This window comes from Theropithecus gelada, chromosome 3 (genome assembly GCF_003255815.1).
Source record: "Theropithecus gelada isolate Dixy chromosome 3, Tgel_1.0, whole genome shotgun sequence".
NCBI classification, from domain to species: Eukaryota; Metazoa; Chordata; class Mammalia; order Primates; family Cercopithecidae; genus Theropithecus; species Theropithecus gelada.
In genome coordinates, this window is record NC_037670.1 from 63252133 (window position 1) to 63269538 (window position 17406).

At 37.9% G+C, this 17406-nt stretch overlaps 1 protein-coding gene across 2 annotated transcripts in view; it reads right to left on the reverse strand.

Moving 5' to 3' along the window:
• VWC2 (von Willebrand factor C domain containing 2) overlaps window positions 1-17406 on the reverse strand; it is a 150014-nt gene that overhangs the window by 105430 nt on the left and 27178 nt on the right. For both annotated transcript variants that reach the window (XR_003118652.1, XM_025380230.1), the window contains one exon: window positions 15677-15806. Coding sequence is in view for 1 of the 2 variants with exons in the window: in XM_025380230.1 (XP_025236015.1) it covers window positions 15677-15806 (130 nt within the window). In the remaining variant the exon portion in view is untranslated. The remainder of the gene's footprint in view (window positions 1-15676; window positions 15807-17406) is intronic.

Sequence of the window (17406 nt, forward strand, 5' to 3'; positions counted from 1 at the left end):
TCCTTTCACTGATGAGGAAAGTGAGGTGCATGCATCACAAGTGGCCCTGGCAGCAGGTCTAGCCAGATCCAGCTCCCTTGCTGCAGGGTCTATTATGTCTCAGGGTCCTGCAGAGCCCCTATGCGGACTGGATGTTGCTCTGCTCCGCTTTGGGGAAAGGTGATCAGCACCTTCTCTCGAAGGTCTTCAAGGAATAAAGGATGAATGTTTTAAGTGCTTATCTCATTCACTTACCAGATGATTTACTGGCATAAGATGGGGAAAAACAAGAAAATTTGTGAGTTAACTGGAGAAAAAAACAACTGTTCTTTCTGTGCACCCAAAATGGATCACTGAGTAACGATGTCTGAAACATTTATGCATTAGTGTCAAAGAATAATAGATTTTTAGCGTTGAAGGGCTCTTCAAATAAACTAGTCCAATTTGGGAAATATTTCTCTGTGAATTTGGCTCCCCATCCCCTGAATACTTAAGTAATAGGAATTCTAATGATTAGAAAATTTTTCTTTGTATCACTTCCTAATCTGCCTTCTCTCAATTGCCATCCACTTTTAGCCATTCCCTCCTAAGATTACCTAGATGTGGACATGCTCAGCATTTGGTGGCTCTCCTTGAGGTAAAGTCTAATGTGTACTTTTGTACCTACCGTAGCCTGCTCATAAGGTGACAAAATACGTTCAAATAACTGGTATTTTTAACCAGTATTATAAGAATCAAGTTATAGCATAGGCTAAAATTCAGATACTCTTTTCAGAGGCATTTAATTCTTATTATCTGAAAAATTTCTGTTTTCCTTATTAATGAATTGGCAATGTTTTTCCCCCCATATGATAATGCTTTACTCAGTGATGGCTGATGTGCTTTCAAAAGACACTCAGTGAATGTGTGATTAAAGATAAATTCAGTTTGCAGCTGTCAGGATTGGCAAATTGTAACTGCTCTTAAGTGAAGGCATTTGTTTTAGAAAAGATGAGATGCAATTTTCAGAATTGGAGGTTTATGGATACCTCCTGGGGTAATGGACTCTTTTATACCTGAAGTTTATCTTCCTGAAAGACAAATAAAAGGTTTGGGTTTTGCTGTTAGTGTAAGAGCAGAATGTGTCTTCTGATCAACAAAGAGGGTATTTTACATTCCCTGGAAGCACCCACTGAAAATCCTTGCTAAGAATATTCATTGGCTTATTCTCCTGGAGATGAAGACAGATTGGGCAAGTCATCCACAGGGTTATTTGTCTTCACACTGTCTCCACTGACAGATCATTTCTACCAGAATGTGTTCCATGTAAGTGTTTTGGATGCAATTCAAGTTACCTCTGGTAATGGCGCCATTGATCATGCTGTGGATGTGGTAAAGATATCTGCCTTAGGATGAATAGCTGTATTGTATATTGTGACAATTGATTTCCCTTTTGCTGAAGACACAGGCTGGAGATATTTTAGAGCACTGTATTAATGACCAAGCAGCTTTTAACAGATGAATAATGGTGAAGGAGTGTGAATGGATAATCTTCTAGAGGACAGAGGGCCTTGCCTGTGAAATACAGCCGGAAATTTAACCTCTTGTGCAGCTTGGGGCCACTGCCTGAGACCGGACAAACTGCCATAGTGTTCAAGCAACAAGTCTTAGAGGTTGATTGGAGGTGGATATTACTTTTAAGAAACTCAACTTGGGATGGAGTCCCAGGGGGCCAGTGGCAGGGAGAAAGCAGTTGTGAGTGTCTGGATTCAACAGTGGGCTCTTGATTTACTTGATCCTCATATGAAGCCCACAAGGAATGAATGGAAGATTGTCCCAGTTTTGCAAGTGAAGAAACTGAAGAGGGGAAGCACATTAGACAAGGTGATAGGGATAAAGCTAGAATGTGCCAGTCTAGCTCCAAAGCCAAGGCTTTTTGTACTATTTCTTCAAGGAATTCAGTCTAACTTGACAGTTCACAACACTGAACAAAAAAGCATCCATCAGTGCCTGTGATGTGCTCTTCCTCCCATTCTTCCTGCCTCTTGGATCAACCCATAGTCTTTGTCATTACCCAAATCAGAAGTGAAGCCCCATTCTTCAACTTTTGATCTCCCCCTACCTTGTACAGTCAACCACAAAGTGCGGTTGACTTGACCTTTGATGTATCTCCTTAGGGCACCGTGTCTCCTTGTGCTCACTGCCCATGTCCAAACTATTGCCCTTCTCTGGATCACTGCAATAGCCTCTTTTCAGACACCCTCAACCAGAATGACTTTCAAGAAGTCAAATGTATTTGCACCATTTCCATCCTATAATCCCTTCTTTGGCTTCTCATGGCCTCAGAATTAAATCTATTAATAACTTCTCTAATGAAGCATCAAGGTCCTTCCTAATCTAGTCAGCATCCATTCTCACATCCCTGCCTCACACTTCCCAACTCTCCCTCCAACTCCAGGCTTAGGCAACAAATTCAGTGCATAAATATGGTTCACTCCCACCCTCTGGACATATGCTGTGCCCACAATCCACACACTCCTTCTCTTCTTCTCCCATTCCATGACCCACTCCCACTCTGCAGCAGGCATTCTCCTTGCTCAATACTGTGTCCTTCATAAATTCAATGGAAATCACCTGTTTCCTTCACATAATCTATGGTTCTGGAAGCTTTCCTATTAGCCATTTTCTCTTCTGTGACATACAGCAAAGGATGAGTCAATATATCTGTTGAATAAATTAATGAAGGACTTTGAAATTCATCCTGGTATTTAATTGACACAAAGCATCCACTGATGTAGCTATGTTAAATATTTCCAAGTTATAGGTACCCAAAAGGATACAGAGAAATCAAGTTACTTGACCAAAGTTTTACTGTATAATACTCCGTCGTATTACAAGGCAGCCTGATCATTGGTTTTCACATCAAGGGTCTTCAGTTATTAAGAACCACTTAAATTATGTTCAAAATTATTTTGCCAATAAGGTAGAGAAGTATAATACATTGTGGAAAAATTACCATCTAAAATATTGTAAGGTTTATGTGCTCAATATTGAAATAATGAGGCATCATTTTTCTATAGTTTAAATTAACAAAAGGTTAGCCAGGTTATAATAAAATCAGAGGCTTTATAAATTTACACAACCTTTTATAAAACAACATGGTGATATGTATCAGAGTCATAAAATATCCTAAGCTGTCAGCCTAATAATCTCACTCCTGGGAGTTTCTCCTAATGTAAGAATTCAAAGGCAAATAGAGGCCATATACATTGTGATGTTTACTGCAGTATTACTCACTTCTTCCCCCTCTTTCCCTCACTACTTTTGTCATAATTCAAGTAAAACAGAGAACACAAGTTATTTACAAGGCTACCTCACCTCTAGACTGTGAGATCATTAAAGGCAGGCATCATAGCTTGACTCATCTTTATACATGCAGTGAAATAAACAATAAGTGCCTCAGTGTTTTATAAGAGTAACATATATATGCTACAATATATATAAATATGCATGAACAGACACAGAACACACTTTTCTCCAACAATCTGAAAAACAAAGGGTCCAACAAAACATGGTGTCTACACAATTCCTACACTCAGTATCAATGGCATAAGAATACAATGGGATTAGGACTGTGGCTTCTGAGAATAGCCACGAGTGAAATCAATCTCCATTAGGAAGCAAGCCAGAGAAAGTTCCCACAAGGATCTCTGGACACACATTTATACAGACTCAGTGACAGTTAAAGAGAGGCAGAGATGGGGAAGTGACTTCAGGGCTGGTCCTCAACAAGTTCAAGGGGCACAGTGTAACTGGTAATGGCCAGGCCTAGTGGACACCAGTTTTTGATCTGAGTCCCTGGCTTTATCTGAAATCCATTCCCAAAGGCAGTTTGTCTTGAGGAAGCATACAAATAAAACCACCAGCACACACTTTCTGACCATCAGTTTAGAAGTGCACTTAATTCTGAAAAGTACTTCAGCCTAATAAACTGGGAGCAACACTTTGGGGCAGTCTGTCTGTAACTTTATTTATTTATCTGAAAAATACGATTCTGCCCCAGAGCTTGCAAGCAAAGGGACCATTTTAAATTGTTCTCAGATTTACAAAGAGGAGGTGCTAATTCAAAGATCTCAGGAAGAGATAAAAACAAATTAAATTCCTATATGTAAGAGATCAAATGCTATCTATTCATCCTCCTTATCTAGTTTGTCAGAAATGAAAATATCGGAGAACCATCTGAACTCTTTTCTGCTGATACTGAGCACTAAAGCCTGAAATAGCAACAGCAAACACATAGTTAGTATTAGTTAAGGAAGTGATGAAAAAGAGCGTGAAAATACTTATTACAGAGGCTGGGATACTGAGGTTCTTCTCTAATAAGAATAAATAATTCATACCCATTGGGTTTTTTGCAGATTAACGGGTTGTCATCTGAATCAATATTCCCACAAAATCAAAATGCAAGTAAAACAGAAGACATGTGTAAAATAAGTACATTAGCACTTTGGAGTAGAGTTCTTGACTTTTGTTGGGAAATGCCAACAGGAGGAACTGAATGAAGCTTTTAAATATTTTAAAATGTATTTGTGTGTTTATTTGTACAGAAACAATTCACCAGCGAGTCATTTCCTCCAGGCTTCAGTACCAAGAAAAACAGAATTGTGTGTTTCTGATAAATATTGTAGCTAATGTTTCCTATGGTTCTCTTTTTTGCTTTGGCTGCTAGCAAGCCTATACTCTAATTTTATGCCAACCTGTACTAACTAGCCGTATATGACGATAGAGAGTGTATTTCTGTATAAAACCTTTCCGACTTAATTTGCCATTCAATAGTCATGTTTTCTCTGCCCTGATATTTTCCAATTTTAAAGTATTATTGCATGTTAATATATTTCCATAAACCCTACAATCTGTAGAATACACCAAACATAAATTAATTAAGGCATTTGAAATCCATTCGAAGTCTCAAATTTATCTCATTTCATGTTTAAAGCCTTATAAGCACTGTGTTCTCTCAGTAAATTTGACTGGCAGGAAATATCCAAGAATAATATGAACAAACGAGTGCCCGAAAGCAGTGGCTCTCACAGCAGCAGCAGAAGCACACAGCAACAGACGACCAGCAGCAACAGAAGCGCACAGGGTTTGTTAAAATGCAAATTCTCAGGCCCCAGCCCAGACCTCTGGACCAGGCACTCTAGGCATGGGTCCCCAAAGTGTGTTTCATCAAGCCTTCGAAGTGGTTCTGCTACACACAATACTTTGGCAATCACAGGTCCTAAAAAGCACGTGAGTGTTGCGTCGCGGGCTCTGCAGTTTTAGCAGTGTGCAGTGCCTGCAGGAGAGCAGGAGGCAGGCACTGGCTTTCATTCTCCCTGCATTTTCAGTGTTCAGCACCATCTTCTGGGAAGCTGAATCCATAAAGAGGAAGAGCCTAGAATGACATGGAGAAGAGCACTGCTTGAAGGAGAAAGAGGGTATCTCCATGGCAAGAAAATAGTAACAGGAGAGAGGGAAGTGTGGGGAGTTGGACTTCCACATTACGCACAAGGAACCAAGAGTACAAAAAATCTACAACCAGCTATAGACTTGTGTTTCTTTGCCTATTTTTCTTTACAACTTCTTACCTCTTACAGGTATTAAATAAGAAGGAGGTTATTAGCTTGAAGCAGCCTCCTTACTTTGACTTTCTACCTAACAAATCAAAACATAATTTAGGAGTATATTTTTATAACAATTGCTGGCTTTAGCCAATCAGAATCAGCTGAGCTTCAAGCAATTACAGGCAGCCAACTGATCAGACTATGCCCAAATAAGGGAAATGCCTCATCACACCACACCCAAATATGGTGACTTCTCCACTTTGCTTCTGTGTTCAGCCTATAGAAGCTCACTGCTCACACTGCTGGGTGGAACTTTCTGAACCTCTTCTGCTTCTTAATGTTGCCTGACTCATGAATCCTTTGCTCAAATAAACTCAAGTTTAATTTGTCTGAAGTTTCTATTTTAACACTGGCAAATAATATATATTTATAAGGGTCTCAGCTTCAGTAGGCTTAAGAAGGACGATTTCATAAAGTTATTAAAGACATCAGACCAGAATTAGAAAAGTCAGTCTCTGAGGAAAGATAAAGGATGTGTATCAAGATTAGCCTTGGGAGTGAGTCAAAGGAAATTACAAAAATTTCACTTTGCCTATCTTTGTTAAGAGGGTCAATAATTTTAAGTTTATTCAGGAATATTTCACATACCAGAAAACTCACCCAGTGTAAGTGTATAATTTAATGATATTTAGTAAATTCAATGAATTGTGTATCCACCTGACAACTCAATTAATAAACATACCATCACCTCAATAAATTCCCTCACGATGATTTGCAACTAATTCCCACTCTGATTATAGCTCTCGGCTACCACTGATCAATTTTCTTCCTATGTAAATTTGCCTTCACAAAATATTTCAAAGAAATAGAAGCATAAAATATGTAATCTTTTGCAACAGCTTCTGTATTTGAGGTTCATCCACGTTGTATGTATCATTAGTTCATTCCTTTTTACTGATAAATAGTATTCAATACATGAATATACTACATTTGTTTATCCATTCACTGGTTAACGAACATTTGCATTATTTCCACTCTTTGGCCATTAATAATAATTCTAGGAATAATAATAATCTGCTAGGAACATTTGCATACATATTTTTGTGTGGAAATATGTTCTCAATTTGCTGGGATATAATCCTAGGAAGGAATAACTGGGATGTATGGTAAGTTTTCTTTAACTTTTTAAGCAACTGCCAAACTGTTTCCCAAAGTAGGTGCACCAGTTGACATTTCTGCCAACAATATTTTTCCATTTTCTCCACATCTTTGCCAACATCTGGTACTTTCTGTCCTTTTTATTACAAACATTCTAATGAGGTATAGTAGTATTGAATTAGACTGTTCTCATGCTGCTAAATAACCTAAGACTGGATTATTTGTAAAGGAAAGAGGTTTAATTGACTCACAGTTCTGCATGATTGTAAGGTCTCAGGAAACTTACAATCAAGGTTAAGGGGAAACAAACATGTCTTTCTTCACATGAAGGCAGCAAGGAAAAGTACAGAGTGAAGCGGGGAGAAAGCCCCTTATAAAGCCACCAGATCAAAAGAACAGCATTAACCCCCATGATTCAATCACCTCCACCATTTCCCTCCCACAACACATGGGGATTACAGGAAATACAATTCAAGATGAGATCTGGGTGAGGACACAGCCAGGCTGAGGTTGAGCATCATCTTAATTGGTTATTTGTCATTTGTTTGTCTCTTTTGCTGAATTGTCTGTTCAATCTTTTGCCTGTTGTTAAATAGATTGTCTTCTTTTCAAGTTGTGTGAGTTGTATATATATCCTCGATACAAGTCTTTTATCAGATACATGATTTACAAATGTTTTCTCAAAGTTTGTGGCTTGTATTTTCATTTTATTTGTTGTGTGTTTTGAGATGCAAAAGTTTTTCATTTTGATGACATTCAATTTATTAGTTTTTTCTTTTGTGGATTATGATTTTGACATTAATTTTAAGAAATATTCACACAACCTATAGTCATAAAGATGTTCTCCTATCTTTTTAATCTAAAAGTTACATAGTTTAAACTCTCACATTTAGGTCTATGGTTCATTTTGAGTTAATGTGTATATGGTATAAAATAAGGGTCTAAATTTTATTTTGCATGTGAATATATAATTGTCCCTGCACCATTGTTGAAAAGGTTATTCTTTCCCCATTGAGATATCTTACAACATTGGTTGAAAATAAATATGTGAAGATTTGCATACTGGATTTCTTTTGGGACTGTCAATTCTTTTCCATCGTCTATCTTTGCACCAATACTATGGTATCTTGATTATTGTGATTTTCTAAAAAGTTACAAAGTGGGATAGTAAAAATTTTCCAACTTTGTTCTTTTAAAATTTTCTTTTGGCTATCCTTTACATTCTACATGAATTTTAGGATCAGACTGCAGACTGTCAATTTCTACAAAAAAATGTATGCTGGGGTTTGTGTGGGAATTGTACTGAATTTATATTTTAATTTGGGAAGAACTATCATCTTGACAACATTGAGTCTTCTACTCATGAAATGTCTCTCCATTTATTTATATGTCCTTTGATTTCTTTCAGCAATATTTTGCAGCTTTTAGCGTACAAATCTTGGATTGTGACGTGTTTCTAAGTATTCTTTTTGAAGCTATTCTAAATGAAATTATTTTCTTAATTTCATTTGTATTATCCATTGTATACTACAAAAATGTGTATTTTTGTATATATATCTGGTATTAATCTTTATTAGCCCCCATAGTTGTGTGTATGTGCATGTGCATGTGTGTATGCATGTATATGTGTGTGTGTGCATGTGTGTGTGTGTGCACGTGTATGTGTAATTCTTGGTATTTTCACATACAGGAGCATAACTTCTTCTAATAAAGGCAGTTTTACTTCTTAATTTCCTTTTCCTTCCTCTTTTTTCTCCTGTCTTCTCTTTCTCTCTGTATATAGGACCTCCACTACATTGATGGATGAAAGTGGTCAATATGGATATCCTTATCTTCTCCTAGATTTTAGGAGTACTGAGAGAGTATTCATAATAGTTGTTAGCTGTGAGTTATTCATAGTTGCTCTTTATCAGATTGAGAAAGTTCCCGTTTATGCCTAGTTTGTTGAGAGCTTCAATCATGAATTAGTGTTGGATTTTTCAGATACCTCCTCTGCATCTATTGAGATCATATGAGGTTTTTGTTATCATTTGCATTATTAATGTATTATGTTAATTGATTTTTCAGACAGTAAACCAAACCTTGCACAACTGAAATCAACTGCATTTGGTTAAAGTGTATAATTCTTTATATGGTGCTGGATTCAGATTGCTGATATTAACTCATTTGGTTAAGGAGATTTCCATTTATGTTCATGAAATAAATTTGTCTCTAGCTTTCTCTTTTGTGTGGTGTTTTTGTCTATGTTCAGTGTTGTGGTCACAACAAATGCAGAAACTAAACAGGAAAGTGTTTCCTTTGCTTCTATTTCCTGGTTAAGTTTGTAAAAGATTGGTATTATTTCTTTCTTTGAATATTTGAAAGAATTCACCAGTAAAGGTATGTAGGCTTGGGCTTTTATTTGTGGGAAGCTTTTAATTATTAATTTGTATTTTATTTGTTTTAGGGCAATTCAGAAATGAACTGAGTCAATTTTGGTAATTTGCGTTTTCCTAGGAATCTGTCCATTTCTTTCAACTATTTTAATTTGTTGGCAAAGAGTCGTTCATAGTATTGCCTTGTAATCATTTTCATTTTTGTAGGGTTAGTAGTGATGCCCCTCTTTCATTCCTGACTTGTGTCTTCTCTAATTTTTTCTTGGTTAGTTTAGTGAAAGTTTTGTCAATTTTATCAATACTGTTAAGAACCAGCTTTCAAAAACGAACCTGGTTTTATTTACTTTTTTCCTAAGCTTTACTATTTTCTGTTTAATTGATTTATGCTTATATTTTTGAGTTCCTTCTGCATGCTTTTAGTAAAATTTGCTGATCAGTTATTAGTTCCTTAAAGTAGAGGGTTATATTGCTGATTTGAGACCTTTCTTCTTTTCTGAGATAGGTCTTCATATCTATACATTTCCTTCTAAATACTGCTTTAGCATCATCCAATAATTTATAGTGCATTCTGTTTTCATTATTAAATCAGTTCAAAGTATTTTCTAAAATCTCTGAAATTTCTTCATTGGCCCTTGGGTTATTTAAAATGTGCTGTCTAATTTCCAAATAATCTCCAATTTCCTAGATTTCCTTCTGTTGTTGATTCTAATTTAATCCTTTCAAATTCTGTGGTGTTCAAAAAAGAAACTTTATATGATGAAGTCCTTTAAATGTATTGAGACTTGTTTTATGTCTTAGCGTATGATCAACTGTAGAGTGTCCACCTGCACTTGGCAAAAATGAGTATTCTTCAGTGGATGGGTGGTATATTGTACATATATGTCAGATCAAGTTCACTATATAGTATCATTCAAGTCTTCTACATTATTGTTCATTTTCTGTCTAGATTTTCTATGAATTATTGAATGGTTTATCAGAATTTGCAACTACAATTACTTAAGTTTATATTTCTCCTTTGAATTCTATCAATTTTTACTTCATGTATTTTGGGGCTCTGTTATTAAGTGCATATATGTATATAATTTTACTTGTCTTCTATCAGTTTCCTGACAGTTGTTCCTGTTTCTCCTTGACTGCCTTTTAAAATTAGATATACAATTCTTTCTTGTGTCATGTTTAATGCCTTTATTGATTTTCTTAGTGATTGTTCTAGGAACAACAAAATGCATCTTAAGTGATCACAATCTATGTCAGGTTAACACTAATTTAATTCCAGCAGAACAGGAAATTCTTTTTTTCTATTTTTTATTTTTTCTCTCATATATGCAGCAAGAACAGGACCTGTCATGGAAACGCAATGTTACAGAAATAACAAAGGCAGCCCATTACTTAAAACCCAGTAAGAAAACTCATCTTGCTGATCAGAGGGATTGGGAAAATGGTATTGATATACAAAGAAAGTTGGGAATCTCTCCTTATACTTTTCTCTCTTTTGTATCTCTCTGCTTTATTTGGATGTGTTGGAATTATTTAAATAGATATTAGTTAATTATACATACTGCAAATACTTTCTCAAAACATGTGGGCTATATTGTGCTTGTTTAATAGTGTTGTTTGGTGAACAAAGATTCTGAATTTTAAAAAGTTCAATTTGTAAATTACTTCCTTATGTTTAGTGCTTTTAGTGTTCTTTTAACCTTTGCATACTCAGTGACAAAGCTGTTCTACGTTTTCCTCTAAAAGCATTATTGTTTTAGCCTTCATATTTAAATCTGCAATCTGTTTGGAAATGATTTTTTGTCGAATGTGAGGTAGCAATCATGATCTCTTTTATCTCCATACTGCTATTCAGTTGGTCTAGCACCATTCACTGGAAAGATTACTCCTTTCCCACTGTCCTGTGATGTCAGCTTAGTCACACAGCTGGTGGTCTTACATGCACAGGCCTTTTCTGACTCTATTCTGTTCCATTTGTCAGTCTTTCTTTGGGACCAAAACACAACGGGCTAATTACTATCTCTTTGAGTAAGTCTTAATATTTGTACATTTTTCAGCTTTGTTGTTCCTCTTGGATCTCTCTCAGGCCAACCTTTGGCTTTTGTATACCATTTGGATTTTAGAAACAGTTTGATAATTGCTAAAGAAAACCATTGGATTTCTGGCTAGAATTTTGTACTGAATCAATAGATTACTTTGAAGCAGACTCACATCTTTATGTTATTGAGTCTTTCAATCATGAACATGATATATCTCTCCTTTTACTTAGGTATTCTTTAATTTCTCTCAATAAAGATTCATGTTTTTTAAGTATGGAGACTTTTCACAATTTTGTTAGATTTACTTCCAAGTATTTGATTTGCATGATGTTATTTGAAACTCTAGTTTTTAATTCGCTTCTATTTGTTTCCGGTATATAGAAATACAGCTGATTTTCAAACACTGATCTTGCTAAACATCCTTGTTAAAATCAACTCTTCATTTTGATATTTGTAAATTCCTTTATTTTTTATGGGCACAATCATGTAATCTGTAAATAATCACAGAGCGTTTCCATAAAATTTGTATTATTTCTTTGGTAAAAACGTTGGAAGGTTCAATGGTGAGACCACATAGGAGCAGGCTTTTGTTTGTGAGAGGATCTTGATATGACCACACACAAACACACACACACAAACACACACACACACACACCATTCCTTTTTGTCTAACTCACTGCATGAAATTTACTACCATCTTATCCTACTCTATGAAATACGCAGGAAAACAAACAAAACTTTGCCTAATTCTCAGTCGGTGCTTCTTACATATTTTCCCATGAAATTATATTTAATAATTTGACGTCTCAGTGTTTATCTTTAAAGTGTCATAAAAGTTTTTCACTTTCCTCCAAAAAAATAGACATTTACTTTTTGTGTAAAAATAAAGCTGGAAATAATAATCATCAGGTGGCAGTAATACTTCAGGGAGATATACAACCTTTATATCCAGTGGCTTTGTGCTTTTGGCATAAGTCATATCCTCCCCTGGATACTATATTCCACCTTTGAGAAACACAGCTAATTCTGACAAAGTCCTCATATTTCAATACCAATTTCTTACTTTTATCATTTTTCTTCTTTGGATCCATAAAGTAAGACAACATGTATACCTGCAGAATGGAGGTCTTCTGATCGCTAATGGGAGCCTAGTGCCTACTTGATGCAGACAAGCATGTCTAAAACTAAGGGGTTTGATCGGAATTGGTGCTGTGCACCTATCGCCAGAGAAAAGCTGAATTCTTGAAAGTCAAATAATACTCACTGTTTGTATCATTGTGGGGTAGGGGGAATTTAAAAACAAATAATGCCATGCAACATCCATTTTATCAAAAGAAAAACACTGGGAGATTGATCTGCACAAGTCAACAAAGTGAATATATTAAAGTACATGTGATTTGTGATCATTTATTTATATTCAAGACATTCTTGGTTTCCATCTTCTGCTCCTTTGATGCAAGTGACTTTGGCAGCTGGCAACTGAACTGTAATTTTCCTTCTGTCGGAGAAAGAGCTATTTAATGCTACAGGTCAAGACACGCCAGAGTGAGGAGTAAAGGCCAGTCTACGGAGATCAAGAGTTAAAACCTTCATATTTCATCCAAGATAAGTCTTTTCAAGCTTTTAATTTCATATAAAGCATTCATTTCTGATGTCCCTTAATCTGTGATGCATCAAACATATAATCTTTTTACAAGAACATTGTTTATGCGGGGAGGCAGGGTTGGACTACTGTAAATTATTCATTAAACTCAGTCAATTATTATAGAGCATTTGTTTTTCATAGAAGCTGTTTTCATTTTTCAAGCAGTTCTCTTTTACTAAGAATTTCAAACCCCGTTTTCCCTGTCAAGGTCAGAATACCCTATAACTAGAGACAGCTGAAAGCCAAGCTCTATGTAGTGAATAAAAGAAATGTAATTGTATGTGCGTGATTAGACACATTTAAATTTATTTCCAGTTAAACTCCCCAAAATAAGTTGTTGATGTTTTGATATAACTGGATCAAGCCTTATAATAGAAGTCTTTCTGTAATATAAATCTAGCTTTAAAAAACATATTCATCTCCCTTCTAAAAATCTCTAGTGGGCCACCACAAAATCTTGCCTTATTCCATCCCATACTGCCTCTCAAAATATAGAGGTAAAGGGTCAACATTTAGAAGTTTACCATCAGGACAACAACCATCTCACAAAACCATCAATGCAATATGAAAACAAACTGTGAATCTCTGAGTATATAATATTTATAAAGTGTTCACTTTTTCTATATTTTTTTACTCAAACATATAATTATATCTTACATGAAAAAACTGAACACGGAAATAAATTACATCTCTGTAAATTTAACTTATCTGCACACTTTTAAGTATTCATTCAAATAACTGTCCAATGTAGTTCTCTGACTATATGCTCTAAGAAGGATAAATCCTAAGGGCAAAAGAAAAACTCTAAAAAAATCTTGAACGCTATTCAGTAGGTTTCACGTTGGTGGTAGTCTCAATAGAGTTTGTGCTGTGTGTCTTATGGGAAAGAACAAATAAGTAAATATATTGACGGTGTTGGGTTATATACAGAGATGGGGCAAGAGCGGACCAAAGATAGAGGGCCAAAAAAGAGACAAAGCAAATATGGCAACGTGTTAGGAATAGGTGTAGCTAAAGGTATACAATTCTTCACTGGACAGTTAGTTCAACTTTTCTGTAGGTTTGAAATTTCTCTAAAAGCTGGATAAAAACAATCCAGGGGTTGAAATCCTGTCTTCTTACCTATTGGTAACACCCAAGGTAGGATTCCCTGGCTATCTAATGCCAACACTTAGTTTACAATCAAAATGTACAGGAAAAACAGGGAATATCTTGGATAGTTAAGATGCTAAATATTTGAACAACACATATTTAAGCCACTCACTAAACCCCCTGACGCAGTGAGAGTTGTTGTCCAGTACCCCTGAGATGCAGGGCACATGGCCTGAGCGCCAGCCCTCAGATCTCCCAGCAGACCAGAGGTGCTCACTCGGGCTCCTCAGTGCATGTGCTGAAAGCCACACCCTGAGACTCTGCCAGACTCTCCATCTGCCTCTCCTTCCTCAATCTGAGTCTTCTTCCCCCTTTATTAGTGTTAATTAGTGGAAATTAATACTAGCAGAGTAAACTGTATTGATTTCCCTACATCTCACAGCTGGTGTCTCAACATCATTAAAAAAAAACACACACACACACACATACTCTCCATGCTCAAAGGCCCACTCGTTCCAAATGGAATCCTACCTCAGGATTTCTTCATAATTAACATGCACAAGAGACCAGCCAACCCCATATAAAGTACACTCTGTGACATCTTTGTTTTAACACTGTCCACTTGCCTTTGGAGGACTGGATGTACTATGCTACAATGATTATGACATTCCTAACACAGTCATCTTGTTCTTTCAGGGCTATCCTTCAACAGCAACATCATTCCCTCTTCCAATTATTTACCTCAAGAGTTTTACAATGTGTTGTAGTAAAATTTGGATATGTACAGGTACATGGTCGAAGGTACCCATGGAACCTCACGGCCCACAGAATTTTGACTGTGATGAATTGGACTCTGGGAATTGTCTGAGTACCATGACCACCCCTGTGTCACCATCCTCTGACACATGCCTGCCACTTACCAAACCCACACCACACAGCTATCAAGCCTCGGTCCAGCAACCCACTTGAACGGCCAACAGCGTCACAAGTTAGCCCTGAATGCTCTCAACCAGGGGTCCCCACAGCATGCCCAGGTGACATCCAGAAAGCCCAGTGGCTCCTGTCAGCAAGGCCACTCAGATCCTTGTAGACTCTGGCTGTGTCCCCTCCATCCGCTGTTTCCCAAGCTCTGCTCAGCCTCTTGTCAAACTGCCCTCCAGCCATAATTCTCAGGCCCAGCCATCCTGGGAATGCACTCTCGTCAAAACCCATCTTAAAGTGTAATGCCCTCAGTACTTCAGGTACAGAGTAATCATCGTTTGTCAGGATGAGGAAACACTCTCCCTTGACAAATTAGGATCAAGGACATCCTGCCACTTCATTTTCATAAAGCAGACAAGGCTTCGGATCTACCAGGGGCTCTCACTGGGAATAGGAAGGGACTCTCTTCCTGCCTAATTTGCTTATGAAAAATATTCAATTATGTTCCAAGTTTAATTCACTTAGTAATGAAAAGTAAATGAGCCCAACCAGTGTGTTTAATTTGTCTTGGAAAGATAGAAATAGCTTTGTAAGAACAAACAAAGTTAAATTAAAATAAGTGACTCTCCTCAAAGGTGGAAATTGAATTTCTCCCCAAAGAACTTCTTAACATCCATAAAACATGGTGCCGATGCCAGTAAGAAAGAGAAGGCCTTGCTACAGAACCACTGTGGCCGAAAGATTACACACGTGTGTATGCATGTGTATAGATACATAGGTTGAAACTCACATATCCATATGTGTGTCCCGTCTACCATGAAACAGCACATGGGTTGTGTGTCAGGGTGGAAGGTGCACCCCATCACCAACGGGCATCTCACATACCGTTTTTGCAGATGGGACAGCACTGATCAGGCTCGTACACAGGGTCCACACACTCCGTCTGGGGACACGCTGACACGGTGCACAGCACCTCACCGTTGGCTTCACAGCGACACCTCTCGCATGGAGACACCTGAAACACAAGTCCACAATCAGTGTCATGCCTGCTGTCATGTTTATCCTACAGGGTCATATATCTATATATATATATATTTTTTTTTTTGAAATGGAGTCTTGCTCTGTTGCCCAGGCTGGAGTGCAGTGGCACAATCTCAGCTCACTACAACCTCTGTCTCCCGAGTTCAAGCAATTCTCCTGCCTCAGCCTCCTGAGTAGCTGGGATTACGGGCACCCACCCACCATGACTGGCTAATTTATGTATTTTTTATAGAGATGGGGTTTCACCATGTTGGCTAGGCTAGTCTCGAACTCCTGACCTCAGGTGATCTGCCCGCCTCGACCTCCCAAAGTGCTGGGATTACAGGAGTGAGCCAGCGTGCCCAGCCCTATAGAGTCATACTTTTCTTCCCCTAAACTTTCTGCAAAGACACCTAAGTGTTTTAGGAATGTTAAAAAAATGATCCAGTCCAGTGGTTTTCAGAGTGTGGACACAGGCGCGCTGGGTGTTTAGTGAGTTGTCTTAGGTGCAAATGCACAGGACGGGCCATAGGGCTATGACGTTCCCTATCCTGTCCAGCCAGAGCCACTGTTTAATTCGTGGTCTGCATATTGGGTTTCTCAATAAACTTTTTTTTTGAAGAAACGTTTTTCATCTCTTTAAAAATTAAACAAATAAAAACTTGCTGCTGAGTTGTTGCTCATCCCCTCACCATGTAGGTGAATCCCTTGTCTATAACCCTGTCAAGTCACCACCCAGCCTCACATGGAATAGGAATGTTTCCAGTGTTTCCAGTTACGAAGACACTGGAATAGGAAAGGGGAAAGGAATGAAGGAGGAGAAACAGAGTGGCATCCAAGCAGGGCCCTGGGCCAGGGACTCTATGAATATTCCCTCACCGAACTTTTACAGCAGTGCTAAAATACACCTACTCAAATTACTGACCCTTTGTACTAACAAGAAACTGAGACTCACAGGCGTTAGACAACGTGCCATGGGCAGGTCTGTCTTGTGAGCACAAGATCCTCTTCCACTGAGGGCTCCTGACTGCGAGTCCATGGTGATTCCAATCTCCTCCATGTCATTCTGCCCATTATCCAGCATCATGATGCTCTGTTAGAAACCAAGCTTCCATTTGCCTCTCTGTACTTTCCAGCCATGGGCTCAAACTCTGCCTTCTGGAGCCATCCAAATCAAGCATACCAGCCATTCCCAGGAAAGCTGTACGTGGCTAATGGAACCCTCCACGGTCACCCACACAGGGCATGGTGATTTATCTCCTGGTTACCACCAATAGAGTGATTTTTGATCCGTGTTGACCCAGGGCAAAGTGGGAACAGCATATGCAGACCCAGCCATCAGAAGCAAAACAGGAAAGTGGGGATACCCACTAGAAAGACTATGGAAATGGGGGACATGAAAATGGGTCGTATCAAGCTGAGTTCCTGCTTTCCCAGGGGCAGGGAGACCCCACTTGAGTTGTGTGCCCCATGTCCATGGTAGAAACACCACTTCTAAGGTATAGAACATGAGCAACCCTCACAGATGCCCCCTTTGTCTATACAACGCAAACGCTAAAAACTGAAATCTCCACTGAGTGGACTGGCTATTATGA